Source organism: Sphaerodactylus townsendi, linkage group LG13, assembly GCF_021028975.2.
Source record: "Sphaerodactylus townsendi isolate TG3544 linkage group LG13, MPM_Stown_v2.3, whole genome shotgun sequence".
Taxonomy (NCBI): Eukaryota; Metazoa; Chordata; class Lepidosauria; order Squamata; family Sphaerodactylidae; genus Sphaerodactylus; species Sphaerodactylus townsendi.
The window spans coordinates 54,863,470-54,885,577 of NC_059437.1; the positions used below are offsets into that span (position 1 = coordinate 54,863,470).

The 22,108-nt window shown below is 40.5% G+C and overlaps 1 protein-coding gene across 3 annotated transcripts; it reads left to right on the forward strand.

Annotated features, from left to right (window-relative positions):
• Positions 1-347: 347 nt before the first annotated feature.
• On the forward strand, positions 348-21,893 carry RAD9B (RAD9 checkpoint clamp component B). 3 transcript variants are annotated; one of them, XM_048514556.1, is made up of 9 exons: positions 9,228-9,441; positions 10,140-10,254; positions 12,010-12,109; positions 12,813-12,919; positions 15,033-15,139; positions 15,736-15,800; positions 16,336-16,458; positions 19,319-19,457; positions 20,599-21,893. In XM_048514556.1, exons 1-9 carry the CDS (start codon positions 9,352-9,354, stop codon positions 20,725-20,727), a joined length of 975 nt encoding a protein of 324 aa, XP_048370513.1. In that variant the 5' UTR covers positions 9,228-9,351; the 3' UTR covers positions 20,728-21,893. The 3 variants fall into 3 exon arrangements, with proteins under 3 accessions (XP_048370514.1, XP_048370513.1, XP_048370511.1); XM_048514557.1 differs by lacking the exons at positions 9,228-9,441; positions 20,599-21,893 and adding an exon at positions 348-440 and having other exon boundaries at positions 10,160-10,254; positions 19,319-19,744; XM_048514554.1 differs by lacking the exon at positions 20,599-21,893 and having other exon boundaries at positions 19,319-19,744.
• The last annotated feature ends 215 nt before the right edge of the window (positions 21,894-22,108 follow it).

The following is a 22,108-nucleotide window of genomic DNA, read 5'->3' on the forward strand; positions in this document are numbered from 1 at the left end:
GTGGCGGGAGCTGACTTTGATTGGCGTGCACGCCAAGAGTTGGCCAAGAACTGCCCCACATGACAGATTTCCGATCGAGCGTGCGTGGAAAGACACCGGATATTAGGCCTTTAAAGTTTATAACTGTATGTTCCTTGGGGATGTCTGAGGGTTTTTATGCGTAAGAAGGAGATGTTTTACGTCAATAAACGAGTTCGCCCCGCAGTGGCGTGATTCGCGTGGAAGCCGGAATTGGTGTTTGATGTGATGCCCCTGGGTTCCTACCTCTATGTTTGCCCGCCACGCCCCCCGCCGTGTCCCTTCTCGGTCAATTTACCTCAGGCTCGCGCCAAATTCACCTCAGGCTCAGTTTGGTCTCCCGGCGGTGGCGCTGGTTCTCCTCCGCGCTCCCGGTCTCGCCTTCGTCATGAAGTGCGGCTTCGGGGCGCCACACGTGAGAGGTAGCGCCAAAGGCTGCGGGAAAGCGGACGGGGGCGAAGAGAAGTCGCAAAAGCGCCAAAAAGAAGCGGGTCTAATCCTTCCAAAGACATAACATTTGTTTTTATTAATTAATTAATTAATTAATTAATTAAGCTTATAGGCCGCCTCATCCCCGAAGGGCTCGAGGCGGCTCACAATATGGCTGTTCTACCGGATAGCAAATCAAAACAACATAAAACTTAAACCCATTAAAACCTATGCAGCAGTTACAAGCAACAAATGTAGATTAAAACAACAAAAGTTATTTAAAACAAGTTGTTTAAAACATAAAAAGTGGTGATATGAACAAATAGTTTGTAATGTTTTAAGCCATTGTATTTAATCATGTAAGTTATATGAGTGTAATTCACTGGGCACTAAGCACTTTAGAAACTTACTTTGGTTAAAAGAAACGAAACTTATAAAGCAGCCTGAACAGGGCCCCACCAAGGAGATAAAGGAGTGTAGAAGCTCACAAATGCAGATAACGAGTAAAATAGAAACAGTTGTTATAGAAACCTTTGCGTAAGATGTTTTTTAGCTTAAGTTGCACAAATATGGGATGAAAAGGTGTGGTAAAGGTGGGATGGGAAATGACCGGGTCTGTACGTCTTCTTGACTCAAACCAATAGTCAGAAGACAGGAGGGAATGTTTGTAAGAGGGTATAAATTGTGTTACACAAACAGCAGCCCCTTTGAACCTCCTCCCCTGTTGCTGACAGGGGAGGTTCCCTCTTCTGCTTTGTAAGGAATTGAACAATAAAACTCTGAACACTGGAAGGAAACATGGATGGTTGTTGTGAGTAGCAGGAGAGAGCTTTTGGCTCTAGGACAGGGCCCTGACCTGGCCACAGCACAGGTAATTGGCCGATGCGGAGGGTAATCTTGATCTAGCTCTGGTTTGGACAGTCTCTCTGTGAGCGCCCCGTATCCCTTTTGAGTGGTCAGGGCACTGTTCATTCTGCAGCTCAGCATTGGGATTGAAGACTCGACAGCTTTTTTAGAGCCAATTCTTCAGTGCTCAGACTTTGTAGAGGATTCCCTGAAATAGGGGTCCCTGCAATTGTATCATACAAAGGTAACAGTTAGAGCAAAGAGTTCTAGAACAGGATATCCTGGAGTAGGTCCTGAAACAGGGACAAGTTGGTGACAAGATGGTGAGTAGTGGTTATTGGAAATACACTGCACAGGAGAAGAAGGGAGGAAAGCGTTTTTCTCAGGAGTCAAGGAACCAGAGGCATGGCCCCTCTCAGACCCTCAAGAGCACAAGTGCAATGGAAAGAATAAAGGGAGGAAAGGGGTAATATACTCTTTCAGGAGTTCTAGATGGGAGGTATAGTGGTAAAGATACCCCCGGAGACCCCCCTGGCAATAAGGTTGAGGTCAATGGGACCAAGATGACCTATTGTTTTAAAATTGCTTAGCTAGCCAAGAGTGTAAAAAAAGATTATTGTATTTAAAGAATAGCTAACGTGAGTTTAGCTAATTTCTAGAGCTCTTTTATTTCAAAAAAATATTGTTGATAAAAAGATTAAAACAGGCCGTTTTAAGTAAAAAAAAAAAGGAAAAATGCTTTTAGAGCAGTATTTTTAAAACAGGAGAGGGAGGAAAATTCTGCTCAGTGGTTCGATCATGTTTGTGTGTGAGAGAGAGAGGCTTTTTAGCCGTACGCGGGAACTGAAAGGGGCTACACAGCTATGTTAAAGTTTCTGTTTAGTTACAGAGACTAGAGGCATGGAGAAGCAAAGAGTTTTTAAGTTAAGGAATGTAGAAAAGGAGAGGGAGAGAAGGGGGTTGCCACCCTTGGAAACAACCCTCTGCCTCGAGAAGGAATCAGAGTATAAAATGCAGGAGGGGAAAGCAGAATGATGTTTAAAGATGAATTTATGATGACAGTTAAATAAGAACGCAAATTGAAAATAGGATGGATATTTATAAAACATAGAATTGTAAAAAGGATAACAAGGCTGGTCCTCAGTCCTTATAAACAGGGGCAAATGGGAGAGGAGGCAAAATATTTGCAGCATTAATTAGGAGAAAACAAATGCGTTTTGAGGTAATAAAAGTATGTTTGAGTAAGTTAAAGTAACAGGATAAAAGAAAGGGGGGCTGAGTTAGTCAGTTTCCTTAATGAAATGACATGTTTAGTAATGCAACAAAATATATGAATAACATAGTAGTTTTAAAAAAAAATTTTAAGATATTTGAACCTAGTGTTTTAAAGATAATGTAGCCTTGTACCCAGTTTCCAAAGACCCAAAGATTTTTAAACAGAGGTTTTAGTATTAAGAACCAGTTTTAATAGCTGTAAGAGAAATTAGGGAAACTGGGGCTTTATGTTTACACTTTTAAAATTTAAAATTTCAGAATTGAAGGTGAAGAGTGGAGCCTCTCAAAACAGGCATAGTATTTTCTGACAGGCTGTCTGCTTCCAAATTATTCAGGAGAAAGCTGTATTGAATTACGTAAGAGTAAGGATGGCAGGCTGCATGCCTGAAGAAAGGAGAGATAAAGAATTAACCCTTTTCTGGCACTGTAGAGATGCCAGCTTCACTTAGCAAGGGTGTGAAAGTCAATAAAGATAGTGAGATTAGAGCACTTCCTTATAAGGAAAGGCTGCAGTGTTTAGGATTTTTTTTAGTTTAGAGAAGAGACGTTGGGGGGGGGGATATGATTGAAGTTTATAAAATTATGCGTAAAAAAATGTTGATAGAGAAATTTTTCTACTCTTATGGTATTAAAAAGCAGGGCATACATTGAAAATGTTAGAAGGGGATACAATGGGAGAGATTAAATTAATAAAAAGAAACATTTCTTCTTAATGTGTGATTGAGTGTTTAAAATATGCTGCCACAGGGAGGTGGGGATGGCCACTAGCCTGGATGGCTTCAAAGGGGTTTGGACAGATTTATAGAGGAGAACTATGGCTACCAATGCTTGATCCTCCTTGATTTGGGATGGCAAACTGCCAAAGAAATTTTATGACATGCTCATTTGCTTAAATATGAGGCTGTGTTACTAGAACAAACAAATTTAGTGTTAAACCTGAGACTCAGAGTAAGCCCAGCATCTTTCCTGCAAGTAGATGGGGCATAGAAGTAGGAGTGAAGCCATGACTGTTTAAGAGATGACACACTATCAAACTAAAACAAGATGGGACTTGGAGGAATCATTAAGGAGAGCAGATTTGTTCATCAATGAAAACAATTCTCGAAGAATGGTAGAGGGAAATGTGTAATGGATATACAGTTCTTCATGAAACTGAAATTCTAGAGCAAAGGTTCCTTGCCCTTGGTTAGTCAGCCCCCCCCAGACATGTGAATTATATACTGTGAAAGAGCATTGCAGTTAGAAGGAAAAGAAATGGGAATATAAAATATCTGTACAATTTAAAATATTTATATGGGGTTATTTAGACCTTTGGGAAATTATGAAGAAGAGGTCTTTTGAATACAAAGGGGCAAATCTTGTACACGGGAATAGTTAATTAAGGAAAAGTTCTAAAAGCTCTAGAACTTCTTAGGCCAGTATTAGTGCTACATGTCAAAGGGCATCAAACAAGTGACTCTGAAATTTTGGCTGACCAAGTGGAAAGGGAAGAAAAATATTTAGGGCACTTAATAGCTAAAGAGGAGGGTGACTGTTTTAAATGGGTTTTCTAAATTAATAGGAAAGAGCACAATGGGTTTATGTAGTAGTGGATGGGGAAACAAGTAAAATTTTAGAGGCAAAGAGACTGCCTAATACCTGGTCAATATTAAATTGTGAGCTTTATACATTAAATTAGGCATTACAAATTTAAAATACCAAGAGATGAGAATGCTTTTGAAGTGTCATGCTTTTTTGGAAAAAAAAAAGGATTCTAAGATAGAGGGAAAGGGGAAGTTGCTCTAGAATCAGGGGTGTAGTTTATGAGAGATGGTCTAAGTGGATTAATTAGAGCAGTGATAGCCTATTTAGTGCTGCTTGGGGTAAGCCACTAAAAAGTATTAGGGTGTTAAAAGCAACAATAAATGTTTTGATAAAAGTTTTATAATGAGAGATAGGGTAAAATAATTGTATAAAGTACAAAATTTGTAGGGGAAAAAAGGGTTTGTGTTTTTGTAAAATGTATTAAATATATATATAGTTCTTTAAAGAGAAGTAATATAGAGGAAAGGTCAAGGGATATGTAATTATGAAATATATGTAAGAAAAGTTGAAAAAGTAGAAATGGAAACATAGGTAAAAAATATAGTCAAGCAAATTCTGGCCAAGTTAAAGAGAAAAAAAGTCTGTCTTAAATAAAAAATCCCTTCTTTTAGTTTATTCAGAGTTTAAACATAACCATGAGATTATACTTTTGCTTTTAAGTAATGTTTTAAAGGTACACATTGTGAAATGTCATCTTACCACATGAGGGGTAATTTTAAAATTAATAATTGTTATTAGGAAATGTGCTGCTGGTCTGGCCTTTGTTTCTGTTTTGTTTTATGGCAGGCGGCTTTATCACAGATCCTGGAGTCAGATCATAAGTTCTTGCCTGGAGACTGAGTCCTGTTAAAGCACTAAATGGGCAAAGTGGGAATGAGGCCTTATTAAGTGCTGTGTGACAGAGGTATCAGTAAGAACAGAGCATTAGATAGGCGCATTATATCACGGAAAAAAGCCATTGCCTCTTGAGCCTAAACTGCTGTTATGCATCCAGACCAGCTGTTTAAACTGACTTAGAAAAGCCGAACAACAAAAAAAACTAAACTTAAATTTTAATATTTAACTTCAAGACATTGACAGTTAAATACTATAAGAAGACAATCCTGTTGGATACTAGAAAAGAAATTACAAAGAACTTTTTGCTTTTTTGAGATTTAAGAGCCCCCCCCCCTCATGACTTCCTTATGGACTTGATTTGAAAAATAAAAGATTTTTTGTGTAAAAATGGGAGAGATAGGAGTTTTCAGATAGTGGGGAGGGTGCATTGTTTTTATTGTATTATAAAAAAGAAAAAAACTACAACTGCAGAGACTAATAAATTTTGAGTACAGTGGTAAGGTATCAGAACTGAGGCCTACAGTACTCTAATTAGTGAAATGGGTGGCAATATTGTAATCAATTTTTTTAATATAAGTGGTGTCATATAATACATGCATTATATTAGTGGTGTAAGGGTTACTTTTTTTAGTGTAGACAAAATGTTATAATAGGAGTTTTATAAAGTAGTAAGGTTAATGTTATTAGTGACAAATGTTTTAAAATATTAGGTATGCTCTAGAGAGCCTTTTTCTGCTTGAGAAAATAGGTTAGGTGACTTACTAATTGAATTTCTTATCTGTAGTTAAAAAATGTCTTTATGTTTATTTTAATAGTAATAGTAATAGATTATTATATGTATTTGTATGCAATGTTTATCACTTTTGGGCAGTTGTGCACATGTTACACGTGACAAAGTTCAATGGTTCTAGTTACAGAAAAGCACACTTATTTTAGAAAAGCACCAAGTTAATGCAGAAAAACAATACAATTATGTAAATGCAGAGTTTAGTGGAAACTAAAGGCAATTATGAAAAGGAAAAGGATGAATTGATATGAACAAATAGTTTGTAATGTTTTAAGCCATTGTATTTAATCATGTAAGTTATATGAGTGTAATTCACTGGGCACTAAGCACTTTAGAAACTTACTTTGGTTAAAAAAAACGAAACTTATAAAGCAGCCTAAACAGGGCCCCACCAAGGAGATAAGGAATTAGCAAAAGCTCACAAATACAGATAACAGTAAAATAGAAACTTAGTTGTTATAAAAGCAACCTTTGCGTAAGATATTTTTAAACTGCTTAAGTTGCACCAAATATGGGATGAAAAGGTGTGGTAAAAGGTGGGATGAAATGACCGGAGGTCTGTCACGTCTTCTTGACTCAAAACCAATAGTCCGAAGACAAGGAGGAATGTTTGTAAGAGGGTATAAATTATGTTACACAAACAACAGCCCCTTTGAACCTCCTCCCTGTTGCTGACAGAGGAGAGTTCCCTCTTCTGCGCAAAATTGAACAATAAAACTCTGAACACTGAAGAAGCTTATGAATGGTTATTTGTGAGTAACCGGAGAGAGCTTTAGCTCTAAGGACAGGGCCCTGACCTGTCCCTAACAGTGGTTAAAAACGACGGGCATAAAGAACGATATAGAGCAGGTGTGTCCAACTGTGGCCCTCCAGAAGTTCATGGACTACAATTCCCATCAGCTCCTGCCAGCGTGGCCAATTGGGCTTTCTGGCCGGGGCTGATGGGAATTGTAGTCCATTAACATCTGGAGGGCCACAGTTGCTGAATATAGAGGATCTCCTGCTGTTACGAAAAATGCACGTTGAATCTATGAATGCACCCGATTTAATGTACTCTATTATATAAGCGCTTCATTTTCTGTTTTGTATCACACAAGTTTTGCTTCAGGACAGCTTTTTACGCACATGCAGAGGTGGGATTCAGGGGGTTCCAAAGGTTCCGTAGAACCTGTTATTAAAATTTAAAATATCACTTTTTAATACTTAAAATATTTTTTATTAAGTATTAATATTTTTAATACTTAAAATAGAAAAAGCGATATTAAAAATATTTTTAAATACTTTTAAACAGTCATTATTTGAATCCCACCACCCACTGGACTCCTGTTTGTGGACATTTGGAGGAGATAAAGTTGCTTAGTTCCTGTGTGATGAGGGGAACAAGCAATGCTGAGCAGGCCTACTCAGTGGTCAGCTCCAAGACAGCCAGCTTAGGATGCTAGCCAGGCATTACAGGGTTAGGATCCAGAGGATTTGAATCCATTCTGCCCTTTATCTCCCCAAAGCCTTTTCTTGACTCCCAGCAGAACCTACCTCACTGGGTTGTTTTGAGGAGAAAGGGATATTAATTGCTTTGACTCTACGCTGGGGAGAAAAGCAATGAATCCATAAACATTGGGGCATTCTCCCCAACCATGTGTGTTTTACTAATATTTATTTATATCCTGCTTTTTTTTCCACAAGGAAATCCAAGAAGTTTACGAAGAGTCAGTGTGGTATAGTGGTTAAATTACTGGGCTGGGGAGACCCAGATTTGAATCATCCTTTGGCCAGGGCAACTTATTGGGAGATATTGTGCCATTCACACACTCCTAGCTTAACCCACCTCACAGGGTTGTTGTGAAGATACAATGGAGGAGAGGAGAATGAAGTAAGCCACTTTGGGTCCCCACTGGTCAGAAAGGTGGTGTCTACATGAATAAATAAATACAACACCATTCTCTGTTTTAGTGTCATAACAACAACCCTGTGATTCAGGTTAAGCTGAGGGGGGGGGGGGGGGGGCAACACCCAGCAAATTTGAAGGCAGAGTGGGGAATCAAACTATATCAATTCCCAAATCCTAGTCTAATCTTATATGTACAGCAATGAGGTCTGGTTAGTGACTAACCAGAAAAGAGATCTTGATGGATAGTGTAATGAAAATAACAATTCAACATGCAACACTAGTGGGGATGGGGAAATGTAAGTTGGCACAGCTTGAAGCAATACATTCCTTAAATTACTATCTTCTGACAGTTGATTTCATAAGATAATTATTGCATGAAGACCTGCTTCCTTTTGCTTGGATCTGTTGTCAAGTCAATTTCACTGGATGACCCTGAGTTCTAATACAGCATTCTTCTGCCTATGTAACATAAAGTTTTAGGGTGATGAACTATGAAACATATAAATATATCACATTGACCAAGTGTTCAGTTTAGGTCAGATGCAAAATCCTTGCCATTATAGTTTTTAAAATTCTGAGTAAATCCAGCACATGGCTTCACATCTGTTACACAATAAATTGGACTATTATCATACTATTTTCCTTCTCTAGTATTTGGAAGAGCCATATACGCCTTAGCACGAATCAGTGATGAATTCTGGTTTGATCCTATTGAAAAAGGAGTAAGTAGATTCTGAATTTAGAAATGCAGATATTAATGAGGGGGGCAGGGAGCACGTCACAGATTGTAACAGAACTGTGCTATAGAGAACACATTCCCTTTAAAACAACTACCAAGGTTTACCCAACTGAGAATTACTTGTGAGATCTCAAGCTGTTGGATCCAAAAGTCTCTGAGTTCTATTCTGGAAAGGAAGTAAACAGATTTCCAGAAGTTACAACCAGTGGTGGGATTCAGCCAGTTCACACCACTTTGGCAGAACCGGTTGTTAAAATGGTGCTTGTTAAACAACCAGTTGTTAAATTATTTGAATCCCAGCATCGGAACCGGTTGTTAAATTATTTGAATCTCACCACTGGTTACAACCCTTTGTTAGAAAACTGAATCTGTAATGCTTACTTTTTACATATTTTGGAATCTTAGAATATTACATGTTTTTACAGTCAAAAGAGTTTACAAATGCAAAATATATGTTTGCTGTAGCTGGAAGGGAAAGCAATGATTTATGTTTATTATTAGATCTGGCACAGGCAAAAGAGAATTGGTGCAAAACTGTATCCTTTATTGCACCATGCTTTCTGTTTCAGCCTTACAAATTAATCAAAGGAACTGCCAAATTTTAATCTGGGATTCCAGTTTTAATTTATTACCAACAGATTAGTGATTACTCCATGCTCTAAAGCTGGAGTAGCTCTGCATAGGATTGCTCTGTAAATCAGTTAATACTTGTAGTCATATATAATGTGTTCATGTCTGGACAGATGAAATTAAATTACACTTCTCTCATATGTAGTGTGCTCTACATGTGAAGGATGCTGAACCAATAGTGGAATTTCCAGATATTACAGTATGGTACCTTTGTTAGTTGTTTGTGATTTCAAGGTAATAAAATAATTATATCCATAGCTTTTCTTAAGGTCAGTAAATTCTTCTCGATCAGCATATGCCTGTATCTTCTTTTCATCTATGTTCTTTCAACACTATTCCTGGAGAATTTCACCTGAACTGTGTCTAAATGAAAACAGTGCACGACTCAAGTGTAAATTAACAATAAAGGTAAGACTTAGTGGATGAGACAAATTTTATATTTCATTTTTATATTACATTTCATATTTTAAAACTTCCAGTTATGATTTGTAACTGTACTTGTCTAAAATTTATTTGACAAGTTTTTAATGCAAAAATGCGACAACTATAATTAATTATGTGTTTGATCTATGGATAGTATTTTTCTGTGCACCACACAAAACAATAAAGAATTTGTTTTTGCTATAGCTACAAGAACTTTTGAAAAACATATCTCATGTTCAAACAATATTAGAATATAACAAAGGAAGTAAAAGAGCACTTTATACAATAAAGTTCAAATTGACTTGATACGCAGATCTAGATTTGTGCTTGATAACTTTCAATCATCTTATGTTGTCTTCTTAAGGATAATAGCCCCTTCTGCACTCGCAAAATAATGCGTTTTCAAACCACTTTCGCAACTGTTTGCAAGTGGATTTTGCTATTCCGCACAGCTTCAAAGAGCACTGAAAGCAGTTTGAAAGTGCATTATTCTCCATGTGCGGAATGAGCCAATGTTTTACTTTTAGGGAAATCTGACAATATTTTTTTCCTTTCAGGCAGTCCTACCTGTGTTTAGGTGCTCAATTTGTGCTTGATAACTTTCGATCATCTTTAATGTTGTCTTCTTAAGGATAATGTTTGACTTTTAGGGAAATCTGACAATAATATTTTTTTCCTTTCAGGCAGTCCTACCTGTGTTTAGGTGCTCAAATAGCCTAGAAAAGACTGTAGAAAAATGCAACATTTACACAGACTTTAAAGACTGCCATATTGTTTTTCAACTTTTCTGCAAACATGGTAGGTCAATAGTCATTGTACAATTTTGTAGAACTGTTACGGGCTTAAGTATGTCTTATTTAGAAAGACTTCCAGATGGCTGAGTTTTTTAAATCAAGAAAGTAGACTTTTGTATTGTCGAAGTCTTTCTTGGCCAGAATCATTAGAAAGCTCTGGGTTTTCTGGGCTGTATGACTGTTGTGTTCCAGTAGTATTTTCTCCTGAAGTTTCGCCTGCATGGCAGTCACCCACATTCTAAAGTAGAATTTTATTATTTTTTATTTGATACATTCCTTGAAATATAATTTGAGTCCAGTAGCACTTTAACTATGCTGATGATACCCAGCACTATATTTCTTTATCCAGATCATCTGGTGATGCCTGCATCCAGCTTTATTGCTGGAGAAGCAAGCCAAAGCAGTTGACAGTGATGACAATAATAATAATAATAATAATAATAATAATAATAATAATAATAATAATAATAATAATAATAATAATAATAATAATAATAATAATACCGCTCCCCCCCTAGGGGCTCAGTGCGGTGAACAACAGTTAAAACATACTTTAAAATGCAGTATAAAATCAGCTCAGTATCAAATGTATCATAAACATCTTTCACACTTGAAACAAAGAACCCTAATGTAATTAGTACATTTATACATTGTTCTAAGAAAGGATGAAATATCTAGTGAAATTGTAATTATTACTTATCTAGGACTGCATCTAGGACAGTAAAAAACTGAGTCCCAACCTCTTTTATTTAAAATCTGTTAAGCTCCTAATGTCCACCAGAGAGCACTAGATGCCCCCTTCATTTTAGCAAGCCATGTGAGAAAGCTGGACTATGTGTGTTATGCTATGCCCTGACCTTGATGGCCATGGCTAGTCTGATCCAGTCAGATCTCAGAAGCTTATCAGCATCAGCCCTGGATAGGAAACCGCTAAGGAATGCCAGGGTTGTTATGCAAAGGAAAGCAATGGCAAACCACCCGTCTTTCCCGGTGAAAACCCCTAGAGGGATTGCCTACAAGTCAGCTTTGACTTGATGGCACTTTTCACACACACTTGTTCATTACAAAAGGTAAGTAATGTAATAGTAAGAAAGGACTAGTCATGCATAGGTGTCAACCTTGCACCCCTCCGGATGTTATGGACTACAGTTCCCATCATCCCCTGCCAGATGATGGGAACTGTAGTCCATAACATCTGGAGAGCAGCAAGTTCGACACCTATGGTAGTGCATATGAAATGGCTCCTTCATAAAGGCCATTTAAGTTGCGCCCCACCGTGTCTGCTTCTGTGCAGAAAGCCATTGCTATATGGTGCCTGCTTTGCAAATCAGTGTTTGCTATGTTTTTTTAATTTGGGAGACCTGTCACAGACATGGGAGTTTTAAAAACTGGCTCACCTGTCAAGGCACTGCTCAAAATAGTTGGCAATTATGGAAAGCTGTTCCCACAGTAAGCATCCCCAGGTCCAGTTTTGTGAGGGTTGTACTTACTGAGTCCAGTGGGTGGGTGGAAATTGAATTAGCAGATTTTACTATTATCACAGCTTCAACTGAAGATTGTAACACCTCCAGGTATTCATTTTTTAATGTGCTACACGTACGCACAACAGAAAACTAAATACTCAGTTTTGAACTAAATATGAAGATGTTTATAGAGTTAATGTTAACAGATTTCTGTCATAGAATGAAGAGGTTACTTAACATTTGCTGAAGGTTGTATACACTATACGCCAATCCCAGTCCCTCTCTTGTCTCCTCAGGCATTGTGAAAACTCATAACTTATCTTTTCAAGAATGTGAACCTTTGCAGGCTATGTTTGCTAAGCATCTGTGCCCCAACGTATTGAAGATACATTCAAGGTAATCAATCACATAGTTTTTGCCCACAGATTATCACATTTCTGAACTCACCGTAAAGCAGATTTTGAAGATGCATGATATAAATTCTCTAAATAAATTTCAGTTATGTATCAAGGCTTGCTTCTTCAGAATCCAAACAACTAGTTCTGAAGAGTGCAGATAAGAGTCGAAGGCAGAAAAGTCCCATCCTACAGAGCCTCCAGCAAGTAAAGGTTTGGGGGGACCTTGTGGGGACCATCTGGGAGGACTCTAACTCAGGACACCCATTTCTGTCTGTACTGGTAGAATTCAAGACAACACGGGGACAGACCTATTTTACCAGGTCTGCCCTTTCCACCTCTACCTAATGAAGGAGAAGGAAGAGGCAGAGACAGGAAACAGGACAGAGTTCCAAAACAGGGTCTTACAATCTGGCTGCCACTCATTCATTTCAGGCCCTGCCCTTTTATGAGCAGGACTTGGAACATATGAAGAACCACCAGGCAATTGTCAGGTGGAAGCCATCGTCTGGTTGATATTGCTGTGGGGCTCTAATCTGAATAATTGAACGATTTAGAAAATAATAAGCCACAATGGAGGTAACTCACAGGATGTTACTGTTTCTTTGGGACTGTATTGAACAGATCTGCCAATTTTTGTTATTTGTATAAAGCATAATCAGCAATTCATAATTTCGAATGCTGTTACTCTCTCAACTTCTCAGGCAGCTGTCTGACATACTGATTCATTTTCCAACCAATCAAGATGAAGTCACTTTATCTGTAACACCACTGAAAGCTTGTTTCAAGACTTATGTTGAGGATGAAATGGGTAAGCATTTAACTGTATAGTTTTCAAAAAAACCAGAAAAGAGACCCATAAGAGTGTTCTGTATGCAGGAGAACATTGTGTAGCATCAAAGGGTCTTGCATGTTTTGCATTTGAAAGGGTTTTTTTTAGCAGCAGCTTCGAGTGAAAATAAAAAGAATATTTCTGGCAAAAAAAATCTATTGGAGTCTGCATATATATATATGCAGACTCCAATAGATTTTTTTTTGCAGACTATATATATAGACTTCTGGTTTTTTTTTCCCACAAGAACTGTTGCATGACAGAGGGTCAGGGCAGGCATCCCATCCATGATTTTCCTGTCTCTAATTTTGCTAGGGCAGGGGTGTCCAATTCTGGTGCTTCAGAGGTTCATGGACTACAATTCCCATCAGCCCCTGCTGATGAAGCATCCGAGTTGGATGCCTCAGAGCTAGGGCTTCACCCAGTCTCTTTTGTATGAGCAGGAAAGGCCAGTGATTCACTGAGCCCTACAGAGAGAGACAGGGGTTCTCTTCCAAAAAGAAACTGGCTGAACAGAAGCCAGAACATGAAAAAAGCATCTATTCCTGCAAGAGGATGTGATTGTAAAAAAAACCTGATGAACATCTAAAGGAGTTCTTTTTCCCCAGGAGCAAACCAGGGAAGAAGAGTCCGTTGCAGGACAGGCCCATGTCAAGCAGACTTGGCTCAGGATCTGTGATCTGGATGCCAAGTAATCAGGGCCCCCATTTAGTCAGGCTGGGTTAGTTTTCTGTGTTATATTAGCTGTGTTATGCCTTGCCCTGCTCCCATGTGTCTAAAATCTTTTTCTGCATACAAAAAAATGTACATGTTGTTTCCTTCTTACTTTGTTTTTCCAGTATTTGAAACTTTTCGTTTCAAAAAAGAGCCTGTGTTGTCCCCCACTCTCTTGGGTGCCAAAGTACTGGCTTAGATCCTGCCAGTTCTCTAAAGAGCCAGGCCACATGTTTGGCTGGATGAGGTGTGTGTTTTTGTGTGTCAGAGGCAGAGGTGGACCAGTCAGACTCTGCCTCAGATTTTAAAGGGACAGGTGGTGGCAGCTACCCAGGCATTTCAGAGACAAAGGATAGGCAAATGGCACCTGGGAGTCTCAGGCAACCGGGTTGTCCACCACTATTTCCCCCCTGCCCTTCCCTGAGTAACTGTGCCATTAAAAATTGTGTTTTTAAAAAGTGTAATCACTAGATTATTACACTAAAATTATATTGCTTATTACTGGCTTCAGCCAAGACATGTTTTGATGTAAGAGCATGGATTAGGGAGAGAACCTTTTAAAAATCCAGTACGGTTTTTTTAAGTGAGCCAGAGTCATGTAGTGGTTAACTTAGCAGACTAGGATTTGGGAAATTGACGTTTGAATGTGCCATACAAGCTCGTTGGGTGACTTTTGGTTGGTCACTCTCTAACACTAACCTACCTCCCAGGGTTATTGTTATATGGATAAAATTGAATCAGGGAGAATAATGTAACCTGTTTTGACTCACTATTGGGAAGAAGGGCCGGGTATAATTAAATCTGGGTTTTTATGCTATTGTTTGTAAGTAGTAGGAAGTAACAAATACCTCCTTTGATTGTGCTGATATTCTGTTATTCACGTTAATTTTTAAAAAGATGTCAGAATGTTTGCCCTGAATTTACCATGCTGTTTTTTTGTAAATCAGATTTTGTGCCAGATCCAGTGGTAGATGTAATATTGACAAAATATGCTCCAAGAGTTAGTTGAGTGTAAGTTGAGTGTTAGTTGAGTGTTAGTTGAATGTAAGGATGCTGTAATGTGTGCATGTCCTGTGCATACACTGTACATCCAAACACACAATTCTGAATTCTTGGAATTCTTCCATCCTTTTTTGAGGCAGATGGATTGTGGGAATACATCATATGACAAGGCTGGATGTATGTCCAGTTTACTCCTAACTGCTGTAACTGTGGTAGCAGGCTGACACTCTACCAAGTACGCTCTAGTTTTAATTAACACGTGACCCACATTTGTTTTACTTATGAATATTACATTTGGAAAGCATTTGTAACAATTCTTACTAAAACCTTCAGGACTTTTATTGCTTTTGTTTCCTATTGTCATAAATGTGAATAGATTTTGCAAAGGAAATGCATACTAAGATACATCTTGAGCCAGAAGAATTTGAGTATTTTCAAGTTGGAGTAGACTCTGAAGTCACATTTTGCCTTAAAGAGCTACGGGTAACAATTCTAATTGTATTTGCTTCACTATTAATATGCTTCAAGACTATGCTGGTGTGCTATTCTATGATCAACTAAGACGTTATCAGGAAGCAGAAGTTCAGTGCTGAAGCTGTTTGAAGGGCAATAGGAGAAGGAAGAAACTTTTATAAAACGTGGAAATCTCAGGAAGGTAAATCTATGACAAAAGGCCTGTACACTCCAGCATCCTTCTTCCATCTGTGGACCAGCTAGGTAACATGGGCTGACTGGGAGTTTAAATGGTCCTGGAATGAGCTGCAAGGCCCACTCACTTCAGATCTTGCCAGCTCCTTCTTCCTGTGGCGTTTCCACTGTCCAGGTCTAAGCTGAGTGACTCCACCAGTGCTGGCAGCTATGGGCTTGGCTTGGCTTTCTAGTGGCCCACCAAGAACTCTCTCTGTAACTTAAATCTCTAGTGTGTCCCTGTCAAAACCTCCAGGAAGTCTGTGAGCAGGGTAATAAATAATAGGCAATTGCCCCAAGTGCCAGAGAAAGTAACGTCAAGTTTAAACCATGTCTGTGATGCTCTATGGTGTAGCGCTCCGGGTTAATTCACGTCTTTCACTTGTGTTTAGGGACTGCTGGCTTTTGCAGACACCCTCAGCGCTTCAATCTCTGTTCATCTTGATGTTTCTGGAAAGTAGGTTGATGACGGGAGCTGACGTTTTTGTTTGTTTGAACGGCTAAACTATTCACTGAGGTTGCTCAAATGAGCACTGAACTCACTTCCTGGAAAGAGATGTGTTGCTGAGGGCTGCTTTGGTACACAGCAATTTCCTGCACAAGTACAGTTTTCAAGTAGGAAATCCATTTGTAGACACAATAATGTGTGAACTAATCAAACACAGGGCACAGTGTTATACACTGTGGGAAAGGTGATGAGGCCCATTTAATTTTGTAGTACTTCTGTGAACTGCATCTAGAGATGTGAAGGTACAGAAAATTGGGGGGGGGACATTTTACCCCCTAGAATATTTCCCACTTTTAAAAAACAGAAACATTAGGGAACTTTGGGGAACACTGAAAAGTTCTTGGCTTGAAAAGCACTTCACTCATTCCAAATGTATTGCATGAAAACGTAGATTTTTCTTCTGCATTTAGGCTGGCATATGAATATTATTCTTATCAGTCAAAAGTATGAGGCAGATACTCATCCTTCTGATTTCCGTTTAAAGGCCAGTTGCTTTCAGCATTGAGGACATGATGGTCAAAGCCAGCTTTGTTTTAGCCACTTTGGCAGATATTGAAAACAAGGAATCTTATCATAATTCTCCACATCTTTCACAAGGCCAGAAAAGGTAAGTCAGATTAGAGGTCAGTTATTTCTTTTGCAATGCTAGATTTAAGATGGAAAAGGTGGGAGAACACCCCCCTCCCCATCCAGTAGAGGCTACACTTCATCCAAGTACCTGTAAGAGATGTTGAGAGCCAGTGTGGTGTAGTGGTTAAGAGCAGATGCACTATAAGCTGAGGAACTGGGTTTGCCACTTGAGCTGTGGAGGCTTATCTGGGGAACTAGATTAGCTTGTTCACTCCAACACACGCCAGCTGGGTGACCTTGGGCTAGACACAGTTCTTTGGAACTCTTGCAGCCCCACCTACCTCACAGGGTGCTTGGTGGGGGTGGGGTGGGGGTGGGGGAGAAGGGAAAGGGGATTGTAAGCCCCTTTGAGTCTCCTTATAGGAGAGAAAGGGGGGATATAAATCCAAACTCTTCTAACCCATCATAAACGTTTTCTGAATCACTAGAAAAGGTGCCGTTTGGGAAAATTATAAGCCTCTTTTGGCCTCTGTGTACAGACTCATATTAACGGAAATAACTTATTACCTGCTAGCTGCTATTACACAAAAGTGCTTTTCATGTTAGTAACAAATTGCCATCATCAATATAAGGCTCGGCACAGCAGTGCTGATTCCGTATTGCGCATTCAGGTGACTCATGTCTTTCAGTCTTTGTTCACATGCTGAACAGAATTCCAGGTGGTGGAGTAAAACCCTGGAAACCTCCACAGTATAACTGGGTTTACAGGAACCAGGATGCCTGCAGCCACATCCCATGCACATTTGCTTGAAGCTAAAGTGTTTCAGCAGAACCCTGGCTACATAGATCCCTTCCTTCAACTCTCTTTTCCAACTGGAGAGTTGTCTGGTGGGGGTGGGGGGATTCAAGTCAATAACTTACAGCACCCTTGTGCCTTGGTAAGCAATTGTGGAATTGCTTCAAAAAGAAAGCATTCAAAGTACTATAGTTTTCAAGGTCAGAAATATTTATCATCGTCCCAACAGCTGTACAACTGCAGGTAAACTGACCCCACAGTGGCTATGAACATAACAGCATTTGCAGAGAGAGGATCTTTAGTGCCCTTCGGAAAAGGTGCTCTGAACAAAGGGGAGTCCTAACAAATGGTGCCCAGCAGACCAAAGAGAACAGCAAAACAAAAATATTAACAAAGGGCCAGGCTGCTGCTTCTCCTGTGTGTTATTCAGGGGTTCCTGCTGCTGCCCTTAGTGCTTTTCTTCTCTGGTTCGGGCTTGCAAAAAACTTTAGCAGTTCCCTCAGTCAAGCTCAGCCCTCAGTGTGGTGCCCATTGGCACCTGTGAAGTGTTTCTAGGAAATGGGTGGGGCTGGCTAAGGTGTTTGCCCAACAAGGCTTCTGGTTGACTGTTGGAGAGTTGATTGGTTGTGCAGATTTTTTAAAATGTTGCTTTGGCAACAACTGCCACCACAGCACAGGGATCTATACTGTGTGACTCATTATTGATGACTATTGGTTCTTGGTCAGTGGGAAGGTCAGAGTCAAGCTAGGAGTTCTCAGGTAACAACATTTTTTGCCCAGTCATGACTTGGTGAGGGGAAAGTCCATGAACAGCTTTGCTGCCTCTGATGGCCATCAAGATGATGGGGAATTTTTCATCCCACTCTTTACCAGAGGTCTTTGCCATCTTGCGCAGCACTTCCTTTAAGGTGCAGTTTGTTCTTTCAATGTCCCCAGATGATCACAGGGTGTCCCGGGATGTGAAAATATTTTTTAATCCCCAAAGCCTTGCAAAGTTCTTGGGTCACCTCACCAGTGAAATGAGAGCCCATGTCACCGTCAGTGATCCCCCAGCGACTCCATATGTTGTTAAACAGAATTCTAGCTGTTGTGGCAGCAGTATTATTTTTGCAGGGAAAAGCTTCCACCTGTTTACTGAGCGAATCAACTATGGTGAAACAGTACTTATTTCTGCATGGAGTAGATGGCAGAGGGCCAGTGAAGCCTGTTTGGATGTGCGCCCAAGGTCCTTCTATGCGCTGATGCTGCAGTGGTGCTTTGGGGCTAATGGGGTCTGTGTTTACCATAGCACAGACAAGGCAATTATCCACTCACTGTTCCACATCCTGGCAGATTCCTGGCCACCAACCCGTTTCTCTTACTGGGTCAAGAGTAGCCTCTTTTCCTCTATGACCCTGTTCATGAATGAACTGTCCACATCCTTCTAGGGGGGACTATCCAATAGAGCTTATTTTTCTGATCGATTGCCCAGTAGGTGCCATCCTTTTCCTGGACGGTGAATCTACTATTTGGATTGCAATCTACTTGGGCAAGGTCTGCTAACTGGGAATCTCCCTTCTGCAAGGTGGTAAGGTCTAATATAGGAGCGATTAAATTTCTCTGAGTTCGGGTTAAAACAGGATAAACTGGGGGTGCGGGAGAGACAAGGTCTGTACCATCCTCCTCCACAGCTGCTTCTCTAGCTATGATGTCTGCTCCATGGTTCCAAATACTTTCTGCAGAGGCGTTCTTTGGATGCCCCTTAATATGGGTTATCCGCGTGGGAGCACTCCTTGTTTGGAGTTCATTCATTGGGAAGCTCTTGCTTCCTTGCCATAGGCAGGATAAACATGGAATTAAGAGCTCTCTGGAACTGTTATCACATCCATCTTTTGCCTCAAGGGTGTATATAATCTAGTTATTACATATGTTCACTACGGCAGGGATGAAAATAACATTGGTAGAGGTCTAGATGTTCCATTTTCTTTGATGAATGGCCAAACTGTTCATTTAATACACTGCTCCTAGTGCCACAGACCACAGCAGAGTAGAAGCAACAGCCTGATAAAGGTGTGCCTGGAAAGGAGCAGCTTGCAACGTTTCCAATTTTGTGGCATTTTAGGAATCCTGCGTTACATGGGAGCAACAGGGACATCCTTGTCTTATCTGCAAACATGGCAGACCCAGAGGCTGCCAGAAGTACCGCAGAGGATGCTACAGCAATGGAAGAAACTATACCAACTCATCCTGATTACAGTAAGGTAATGGAAAAGGCTAGAGGCATTGGCCTGCAATTGGAAACCAAAAGAAAATTCCCCCACCCCCAATTACTTTTTATGTTGCTTTTGATGTATTTGCTGCGGTTCCTACGCAAAAGAATGGAGTTTGACTTTTCCAGTACGTATCAGATGGACCATCACCTTCTCCGGACCTTGTCAACATTGGCACTAGTCCATTTAAAGACCTTGAAACACCCTTTTATGTTTTCCCTACCAAGATCAACAGTGATGTAGAAAATGTTGTTCCAAAAACCACAACTCATTCAGCACTTTGCCAGAGGAGACGGCTTAGGGTTGAGATTCGATAGATCTGTCCTACGCTTAGCCATTTTGCTAACAGAGAAGGGCACGATTCCAAGAGATGTTTCTAGCCACAGGCAAGGGCTTACACATACCCAGTGAAAAGAGCTTGTGTCTGTCTTTCAACAGTCTCCTCCAAACTGTTCTAGCAGCTCATCTCCATTTCCAAAGCTTTTATGTAAGCCGTCCCAAGGCACCTTGAGCACATGGGATGTTATTTAGGCCTTGGTCAAAATGTGCATGTATAAGCTGAGCAACATCATGGTGGCAAACTCTCACACAGCAGAAGATGTTTCTACCTTCCTGATCTCTGCGCTGCTTCCTGGAAGGTTACCATATACCAGAGATCCCTGCTGAGCAGGGGAGGGGAAAGAGACATGGGTACATTAGTGTTCAGCTTTCTTCCTACCTCAGGGGTGTCGAGCTCATTTGTTACAAGGGCCAGATGTGACTTGTTCAGGCAGGGCTGGGGAATGCCTGGACTGGTAAACCCACAGCCGGTGGAGTGGCTGCCTTGAGAGAGGGCTTATCAGGCCTGTGAGCCAGCTGAGGCAACACCCCTCCTCGTTCCTCATCTGGTCTGGCAAGGGGGGCATTGCCTCAGGTGGCTCGCTGGCCTGATAAACCCCCCTCAAGGCACTGCATGTTTGACCCCTCTGCCCCACCCCATTAAAAAATCCATCCCCATTTTTTACAGAATGAATTGTGCCCTGCTTCTGTCTCATGGCTCTGCTTCTGTGTCAGGTTTGGTCCTAATGGGCAGGGCAGTATTGTGTCCAGAGTGGCTGTGCAGGTGCTTAATTGTCTTTTTTGGTTTTCCTAGTTTCATTCTTTGTTCTTTGGAGCAGTTTCGTCCAAGGAACAAGGCACCGCTCACACATTCCAGTCTTTGGCAACAGCAAGTGACACCGAAGAGGATTTTGGCAACGGACAAATTTCCCAAACATTTTAGCAGTACAACGTATCTATTGGTCTGCTAATACTGATGAATCATTAAATAATATTCAAATGCCAACATAGAGCCATGCTGAAATCCTCTTAGTATTAGGTTTGTTAAAAACATTGGCTCCCAGTGTTAGGAGTGTTACTAGAAGCTTCTGGACTATGTATTACTTCTTACTGTAAAGCCAGTAATTTCAGTCAGATTATATGTTTTCCCATGTTTGCTTTAACACGGACGTTTAACATTAACATTTCACCACTGGAGAACTTCAAAGGGGCAGACGTAACTCAGTTCCTCCTCCTCCACTCCTTAATTGAAAGACGAGATTCACGCAAACCGTTCAAGTGTTGCTGTTGGTTCTTTTAATCCTGCAGTCATGACAGCATGCAGTTTGCAGTGTGAGGGCAGCAAGATTGGAGTGGGCTGGAAGCCTCCCCCCTCCTTTCAGAGGTGCCCCCAGTGTCTTCCAGCAGAGAATACATTTGGCTGTTTCAGCCCTGGAAACAGGCAGTTGCCCAGAGCAACCTAACAAAGAACCACTAGGCACACACTGCTCTGCTTTCCTTTAAGATGTACTTCCCTTCAACCCCACAGGGAAAGAGAATAGCTACTTGTAACCCCAATTGTGGTGAAATGGACGAATTGGCTAGTACAGAGGCAGGAAAGCTTGTAGGTTTGGTATAGTTGTGGTTCACTGTATGTTAGGACTAAGGCCTGTTTAAGCTTGGCACTACACGCATCCTGTAATAACAGTCAGCATTTCCCCTTCTTCAGTATGAGCCCTCATTATACAAATCTTTATTTGTTTTTATGTGTCAGCATCTCCCCTTCATTCCAAGGATCCTCTTGATCCACCCAGAACTTCTCTTGCACAGTCCTGAAAAGACTGGCAGTCTCTGCTCCTTTGCAATCCCCTTTCATCTTGATGCAGAGAAGTTCCTGAACATTAATGAACAGACTTCAGCAGCTGGAAAGGCTGTTACTACATTGATCAACATTTTATTCATGTCTGAAAGGACACTGCAGTTTATACTTCTGCTGAATTTGAAAGAACTTGTCCCACAAGGTCTTCAAAACCTTCCTTTTGTGTGTGGATATATGGAGTAGAAGATGCAGGTGTTACACGTGGTGCCCACTTCAGAAGTTTGTAATTGGGATATTGTTGAAAGCTTTTATGGCCGGAATCACTGGGGTGCTGTGTGGTTTCTGGGCTGTGTGGCCATATTGTAGCAGCATTCTCTCCTCTGACGTTTCGCCTGCATCTGTGGCTGGCATCTTCAGATCCTCTGATCAGATCCCCTGAAGATGCCAGCCACAGATGCAGGCGAAATGTCAGGAGAGAATGCTGCTAGAATACGGCCACACAGCCCAGAAACCACACAGCACCTCA